General features: G+C 42.2%; 1 protein-coding gene across 14 annotated transcripts in view; it reads left to right on the top strand.

Moving 5' to 3' along the window:
- The first annotated feature begins 953 nt into the window (after positions 1 to 953).
- Positions 954 to 8,403, top strand: part of MBNL3 (muscleblind like splicing regulator 3) — a 118,113-nt gene continuing 110,663 nt past the window's right edge. For 3 of the 14 annotated variants that reach the window (XM_004064875.4, XM_063703038.1, XM_063703037.1), the window contains exon 1: positions 2,044 to 2,255. Coding sequence is in view for 2 of the 14 variants with exons in the window: in XM_063703040.1 (XP_063559110.1) it covers positions 2,754 to 2,756 (3 nt within the window). In the remaining 12 variants the exon portion in view is untranslated. Of the gene's footprint in view, positions 1,292 to 2,035; positions 2,757 to 5,089; positions 5,180 to 8,403 lie in introns of those variants that run through there. The other 11 variants (XM_063703039.1, XM_063703033.1, XM_063703035.1 and 8 more) reach the window with 11 other exon arrangements.

Below are 8,403 nucleotides of genomic sequence, written 5' to 3'. Positions count from 1 at the left end.
AAACCATCGGGGGTTTTCTCAATTATTTGAAGGGCAGTTTGTACCCAGTCTTCTCCTCCCAGCCATTACCATCCTACTCTATTATCTTGCACTTAACAAACAGATTGATTTCTTGCCTAAAATTAGCTGGAGAATTCTATTTGGATCAGTCCATCAGAATTAAAAAGTATAATTAGCCTGAGAATTCACTCCACTTTTCAACCTAACTGCTGCTTAAATATCTCCTGCAATGTTTTGCACTTTGTGCAGAGCATGTAGAACTCTGTCTCTGGGTGAAGTAGCTGATTACAGGAAAGCAGCCATGAATTGCTATGAGCTTGTCACTGACGATCCTGCATATGTGTGCGTTATCAACTACAATTGTCTTCGTAAAATTAAATAAAAGCACGCATTTATTATTGTGGGGCTCCAATTAAGGGACAGCTGGTGCTCCTATTACACTTGCATTAAATCGAAACTTGTAATTTCCCTGTGCAGATGCACACTTTTTAATCAAGATATAAAATTGCATTTGCTTTGTCCATTTTCCAAAGTATCTGGAACCTTACCTCAGGGTTCCTCTTATCCCGCAAACTCCGTGGAAGAAGGGGAACAGATTGCACTGATCAGCATTTCCCTGTCTGAAATTCTTAGAGGGAAATAAACGATTGGGGCATTTATGAAAGATAAAACCCCCAAGAAGGCAGCTGGTGAGTATGAATGTATTTATTTAGCCTGTAGCGAGTGGACTTATTTATCGACTAAGATCAATTTTGAAAGGACCCATTTAGCCTCACCTGTCTGGGAAGTGTCTATGAGCGTCCTGCTGTGAACCACACTGCCTTTCTCACTGGCACTTCAGTTCCTGAAGAGCCAGAAACTTTGCACCCCTACCCCAACCCCGCCTCTGGGGATGTGTGCCTGCTTCGTTTGTTTTCGCTTTTGTAAAATCTGAGCGTTATGATTTGTCCCCCTTTCCCTTCCTAATGAAATGACAAAGGGTCTGTGCAGCGGGGGCTGGGCTGCTGGGTTTGGGGGCGAGGCGCCACACCCCCTGAGAATAAAGCCCGCGCTGCGCTCTCGGAGAACCAGGCACGAGTGAGCGAACCACACAAAGAATATATTTCGCGACGAAACAGCGCCCTACAGGAAGAAAGTGCCCGCACTCCGAGCGTGAGCCGCAGCGCGACTTTTTGGCGCTCTTTGGGAGCAGTGAGAGAGAGGCGGAGGCCAGAGAGTCCGAGGTGGGCGCGGGAGCCGGGGCGGCCCTTGGCCGCATTCCCGCCCGTCCCGCAGCGGCGCGCGGAGCCAGGTGAGGTTGGCGGCGGCGCCGCGCTACCTGGCCGGGCGGGGCGGGGCCGGGCGGCCGCGTGCGCCGCTTCCGAGTCCGGCGCTCCGGATGCCCGCCCGCGGCTCCGCTGGCCCGCGGAGTTTCGCGGGAGTTTCCGTTTTGGCGCCTAAAGCCCCTCGCTGGCGCCGTTTCCCTCCGCGTGCCGCGTCTGTCCGGCGCGGGACGCACGGAGGCGCGGCCCCGGTCCGGGCTGCCTGGGGTCGGCGGGGCTGCGCGAGGGGACGTCTGGCGTCCGGCGGAGGGCACTGGCCCGGGAGGAGGGCACGCCTTTGGCAAAGGCCGGGCGGGGTTGGGACCGGGGTTGCTATGGTAGCTGCGAGCCCGGGCGGGAGTCCCACGCCCGGCCTCCGCGAGGGAGCTGGGGCGCTCCGAGGTGTGCTCCGAGTGGACTGAACCAAGAGCCTGGGAGGAGCGGGTAGGGCCGGCCCGTGGCCTTGTCCCTTCCTCCCACAGCCCGCCGGCCGGCCCCGGGAAGGGGCCTCGAGGAGCCCAGAAAAGAAAGTATTCTGGCTCCTGGAACCGAAAGGAGTCTTGCAAAAAGCACGAAGGGGTCAAGGGGGCCGAAGGGAGAGGGGGAACCGTCGCCTCCGTCCGAGAGTCAGCGTGCGCGTGTCTGTAGACTTGACATTTTATACCCCAGAGCGGCCGACTTGGAGCCGGGTTGCAAGTCCCAGCCCTGAAGTTCTGGAGGTGGGGCGGGCTTTAATTTGCTTATATCTAATGATTTCAGGAACCTCGCTTTAAAATGGCGGCATTCAGTATGCACCCCTGCTAAAGGCTCTCCCGGCACCGGGGCCACCTCGCGCAGCGCTGCTTTTGCTTCTGCCGCTAACAGATGGCATGTGCCGCTGTCGCTGCCGCTGCCCCTGCTGCTGCCGCTGAGAGCAGGGCCCCTTAGCCTCTGGGTTTGCGCTAGCAGCGTAAGGTAAGGCTGGAGATGAATTGGGATTTGTAAGAGAGGCTGCCTTCCTAGGACGCCGAGGAAATAATGCCTTTTAAACTTCATTTTACAAAATAGCAGATAGAAGGAAAAGTCGTCCTGCAACTTTGTTGCGATTTTAGAGCTTTGATCATTTTCCTCCTCCTTTCCTCCTCCTTTTTCTTCTTCCTTCTCTTCCTCCTCTTCTCTTCCCCCTCCCCTTCCTTCCTTCTTTCTTTTTTTCTACTTTCTTCTTTTTAATTTAAAGGAACTTCTTGCATGGCATATAATCAGCAAATGCTTTTTAACAACGAATTTCCCCATTTTCACGCGATATCGTGAGCAGTGCCACAGCTTCCTTGCAGAACCTTGTCTCTTCCTGCCCTGAGTCAACACATTTGGGCAGCTCGCTTTTACTACTGGGGTTTGAAGGGCATGAGAGTAGATTTTAGGAGACTATTAAAAAGGGAACTTTAGTTTTTAACACTCACACAATAAGCTTTTATGGTAAGAAAACGAAATTAAACCCAGAGTAATGAAACCCAGAGTAATGAAAGTTGACATTTAAGTGATTCTTTGTTGTGGTTTCATAATTAGGGTAATAGACCTACTGTGTGTTTTTCTGAGCACTCTTAGATAGCTAGCTAGCTAACTAGATAGATAGATGATAGATAAAACAGATAAATTAATTGTGGCTCTAATTAAAGTAATATGTTTTAAAGGAGTTATTTTCTCCTAGATGTTCTTACATCGTTTGTAAATTGAGCTGGGATCCCCACAGCCTCTCCATATTTGTGGGTAGACTTCATGGGAAAGAATCAATTAAAACAAAACTTGCAAGATTTAATTTTGAAGTGATTGGTACTTTTTTATTAAGCGGACTCCCTGCTTTAGTGAATAAACGTTTGGGTGATTACTGATATAATGTTTGGAAAACAGATTGTTGGTATGTGGGAATGACTAAACATCCATGCTTGATACAATTTATCTGAATTTTGTTTTGTTTTGTTTTGTTTCCCCCTCCAGTGAAAGGTAAATAGACAATGAGGCTTATCAGACACCTTGGATTTTTCCTGATTATATTTCCATCTTCTCCTTGGCCCATGAAAATCTAATCCTGAATGTTTAACTACTTTTTAAAATAATTTTTAACTTGTTTCTAATGTGCGATACTTTTGGGTGATGCTTTCATATTTACCAACACTTCTTCAAATATAGACTAAAATGGGCTTCTGCCCACAGCTCAGCTGATAATATTCTATCGCTGTTCACTCCTTCTCCCAAAGCAGTAGAAACTACTTGGTTGGCAGACGCTCTGCTACTAAATTTAGCAAGTGTGTGGAAAGGGAGAAAAATATTGTTTTGTCCTTATTAAAGCATGGTGCAGTTTTCTGCCCAGGTGCTGTAGTCTACCTAGAAACAAACAACCAAACTGTTTACAATGGAATTACTATACAACAAATTTTCAGCAGTTTTTCATATTATTCTTGAAAGAAGTATGTGGGGCAATTCATTGCTTCATGTCTAAAATGAGAGTTCCTGCAGGTAGAGCAATAAACACTTGCATTTTGGTAAAGGGAGGATGAGAAAAAGCAACTTCTCCCATTTTTAGTGATTATGGACTTAGATCCCAGTTCAGTACTGTTTGCTTCCGGATGTGCTACCTTGCTGCTAAAAGACTTCGGACCAAATGCATCCTTAAAAAAAAAGAAAAAAAGAAAGAAAAGTGAAAATACTAAACCTTGAGGCCAGAATAGACAAGCTAAACTGGTGTCAGAGAAATTAGGAGGAAATTTTGCCAGTTAACATTCTGCTGCCTCATACAGTGATGAGATTGGAGACCTTATATGAAAACATAAGTGAAGGAGTTTGTAAAAAAAAAAAAAAAAGTTTTGAGAGATAATTGATATAGTGCTGGGCTAGAGGTGGTGACTGCATGTTTTGCTCTACTTCTAAGAGCTACTTCATTTCTCTAATTTCCTTTGCTACTTTAAGCAATCGTAATGACTCCCAGGACTATTATAAAGTACCTTTTTTTCCCCTCAACTGTCCACTTCAGGCATTTCACAACAGCTGCTTTTTATGATTATGAGCTGGTAGCAAAGTACCTTTGGTATTCTCTTGCACCACCCTCTACCTAGATAATGCTTTGCACAAACTAGGTGCTTAATAAATGTTACATTAAAAAGAAAAATGAATAGCTTATAAACTCACAGTGGAACAGATTTTGGGTACAGCTTTTAATTTAAACGGAAGGCATTTTTGTGCACTCACAAGAACCTAAACATTCAAAGAAGAGTAGAATGTACATTCCCCTAGTTGTTTGCATTGTATTTGCTTCTAAAGGGTTCTCTTGCCTCTCATTGTACTTCCAGGCACTTGTATACTTCATGCTTTTGACCAGTAGGTGTATTATTATCTCTCCAGCTTCACTGTGATACTTCCCAGTATCACAGCAGCTTGGGAATAAAAAAGGTTTTGTCTTTTGAGTGATTGTATAGTACCACACATGCTGGAACAGTGACAGTCTCTTGACTGTTGTGCAGATGTTGACAGTATAGTTTAGTACAGTTTTGTTCTCCACCCAGCTGCCTTTATGTGTGAGGGACGAGGGGAGGGAGTGGAGTGAGAAGCTCTAAAATGATGAAGATTTCTATTGATAACATTTTACTTTTATTCTGCTTATAGTACAATAAATTCAGGAAGGTGGCAGAATTTTTCTGTTTTCAAATAAATAATGTTGCCTGATAGGCTTACAAACAGGGATTTGGGCATAGCTGACAGTACATAAGTTATAGTACATTTTTGACAAGTAATTTAATCCTGTAATTAAAGTTAGATAATGGTCACTGCCATGTTAACACTATCAAGTGTCTGTAAGAGCATGAAGGCTACACTCACCTTTACTTCATCAAGGTTCTTCCATGCTGGTGAGTTTTCTTATGACATTGTCTACTAGGCAAAACAGATGGATTTTTCCTCATTCAAATGTATGTGATATCAAGAAAATAGAAATCAGAAGTTGTGTTTGTGGGATTTTTCTGCCTTTCTCTAGGTGTGATATAGCTCTCACTTCAAATATAGAAAGAAACCCGAGCCTCAGCTAAAATGAGATGGACACTTTTCCTGAAAGAGAAGAAACTGTGTCTGGGAGCAAGTTGTTTAATTGTCAATTAACCAACCAGCAAACAAACATAAATTATAACTGAAAGAAAGCAATTAGATCTTTCATAATGTGGGCTTTTAGGTCTTAAGGATACCAGATGGTTCCATGACATTCTGTTCTTTCTAAATGGTTATCTATTGCCTCAAGATAGCCAAATGACAGTGTTGGAAAGGCAACTTTGAGAATTAGGATAAATAAGGTATCAGTTGTCTTAATGGATGTTAATAACATCCACATGACCTGAAAGGGATAAGAAAATATTTTTTCAGATCATTGTAGTAAAAATGCATTATTAACTCATCATTTAGATCTGCTTGGTATTAGATTGAGTGACATTGTTTTTAAAAGATTGATGGAGAAAACAATACAATCTGGGAAGTAGGACCTTATCATCTTTATTTGAGAAATAATGGGACTTCCAAATTGCCTGGGCACACAAACACACACGTACATGAGTGTACAAATTAGTGGTCAATTGAAAACAATGTATACAGATGTGCATTGCTTTTTCACTGGAAGATTATAGAAAAATATCTATTTTTACAGCATTCCTCCAATTCTAAGAATGAAATAAAAAAGTTTCACTGTAAACTATAATAAATATTTGATATAGTGATGTCGCTCTGAGGCTCAGGAAAAGAACCAGGGCTCTGAATGTTCAACTCCAGGCAGTTAACTTTCAGAAAAAAATAAAAAATAAAAAGATGCTTTGCTCAGAACTCAAGAGGAAGCAAGAATAAAAGGAGGCTTGATTTAAATGTGCGTGTGTGTGTGTGTGTGTGTGTGTGTGCGCGCGCGTGTGTATTCTCCCTTTGTATGCGTATGGTGATTTTCAGGAAGCCCAAGCATAGGACTCAATTTGACATGCTTCCTAAAATATTATGTCAACTCTCAAGTTTTACTCGCATCAGTATTAAGTTGGCTCATGAGGAAAAGGAATTATTTGTTTTCTGATTTGAGGCAGGAGTTTGTTTTTTGCCCAGTGAGTGAACTTGAAGGGCTTAGAAATAAAGGGCCTCCCATTGAGAAAAGGCAACCTGGACAGAAATGCAGGGGGTTGGCAGTAGAGACTAGAGGTCATTTGATCTCTTTAAGCCATGGGGGCATCCTGGAGTCTGATAGTTGGCTGGATTTTGTTTTCCATTTAGGATCATTCAAATTAGCTTAAAATTGTCCACATTGGATTCTTGAATCCTGAGCTTCTTGGCATTGCCTTCAACTGGTGTGGAAAATTGAGAAAGGTTTCCTCAGGCTTACTCAGGTTTCCTTGAATGTACCAGTAACTATTCATTAAGCAGAGGTTATTGGGTCTCTTTACCTCATACCCCTAATGCCTGGTAGATAGTAGGTTCTCAGTAAAAGTTTGTTAAATAAATGAAAGACTAGATTAATCTTTCTAACTTGTTTTTGCATGTTACGAACATTCTTCCTTGTAGCATTATTTCTGTTTTTTATTGACAAAAGAAAAATCAACACCAATAAGCAGACTGAACACTAGATTGAATGACTGTTCTGCTAGAGGCCACAGTAGCAACTCAAGTCCAGGGAGATGCAAGCAGTGCCAGCTTTGGGGCTGAGACCTTGAGGACTGGCCTGAAAGCCAGCTGCTACTTTTCTTTCACCTGTAGTTGCATTTAGAATACCTCCCCCACATCCCAGGGATATCAGTCTTCATTACAAAGAAATGTTTACATAGAAACAGTTCTTTAACTGTTTCACCAGATTAAAAATTTAAAAAAAAATCAGAAATACTGTGACTCTGATGCCTCCTGTCATGTATAGTTTAGGAAGTGATGAAGTTACAGACAAAATCCAAAAAGGACACTGGGAGCTGTCTCATTTTCAGTCAGATGTTGATTGCCCATTTAGAGGCTGGATTTGCATAGGTTTTTACTTACCAAGATACAGGTATGAATAGTGCCTCTTTTTATTGTGTACAGAAAGCAAAGTCCACACAGTAGAAGAGACAAGAGCTGTCATTTCAGATCCACCACAATCATCTTTTGTGCCCAGAGGATAATCAGTCTTTAGGTTTAGCGCTTGCAATTTCTCCTTATGTGCCAGTACAAAGTAACCAAACAAGAGGTTATGTTGGAGAGTGGCATGGGAGGGGTGGTCTATTAGCAAAATGAGAGAGTGAAAGAACCAGAGAGCTTACATTTCACCTTTTGTTTTGTAGTACTCAGCTTCTACGCAGGAAAGCAAAACAACACAAAACAAAAGCACCCTGTAGAATATTAACTGGACATGTATCTCATGAAATAATTCCTTACTTAATTTACCAATGGGGAAAATGGGATTGTCACAATATATAATATTAAGGTGGTTGCTTTAAGGTTGGATTCATATACTATACACTGGTTTTTCTGAGTTCCATTTAAAATATGTAATGACAAATTCAACAAGACCCATGGCACAGAGGTGGGGATCACATTTAACCTCAGTACCCAAGTGAAGAGTTTGTATTCGTCCTCTGAAAAGTAGGCACTTGATGATGGCCCAGTTGGGGGTGCTGTTTTGTTAAGGGGTACATTGATATTTGCATTGGGAGATATACCTAATGCTAGATGACGAGTTAGTGGGTGCAGCACACCAGCATGGCACATGTATACATATGTAACTAACCTGCACAATGTGCACATGTACCCTAAAACATAAAGTATAATAAAAAAAATAAAAAATAAATAAATAAATAAATGGTAATTTAGAAAAAAAATAATAAAAAAAAATAAAAATTGTTTGCTGTCTGTGATCCATGAGGATCCTGAAGAAAGGATGGGGGCATTTCTTTCAGAAGTGATTTTGAGAAAAAATTAAACTCCCAACTCCTTTATGTCAGCATTTTCCCCTAAGTAATTGGACAACATGAAGAGAAACCTTATTAGCTCACCCAGATATATGAAGTGAAACATAGTACATGTTATAGAGTTACATTTTATATTTAAGGACTTCCCAATAAAATCATTAGGGAGGGACTGGGGTACCATG

This window comes from Gorilla gorilla, chromosome X, assembly GCF_029281585.2.
Source record: "Gorilla gorilla gorilla isolate KB3781 chromosome X, NHGRI_mGorGor1-v2.1_pri, whole genome shotgun sequence".
In the NCBI taxonomy this organism is placed as follows: domain Eukaryota; kingdom Metazoa; phylum Chordata; class Mammalia; order Primates; family Hominidae; genus Gorilla; species Gorilla gorilla.
Note: the sequence above shows the minus strand (reverse complement) of the source record. Positions and strands in the feature narration are given on the sequence as shown.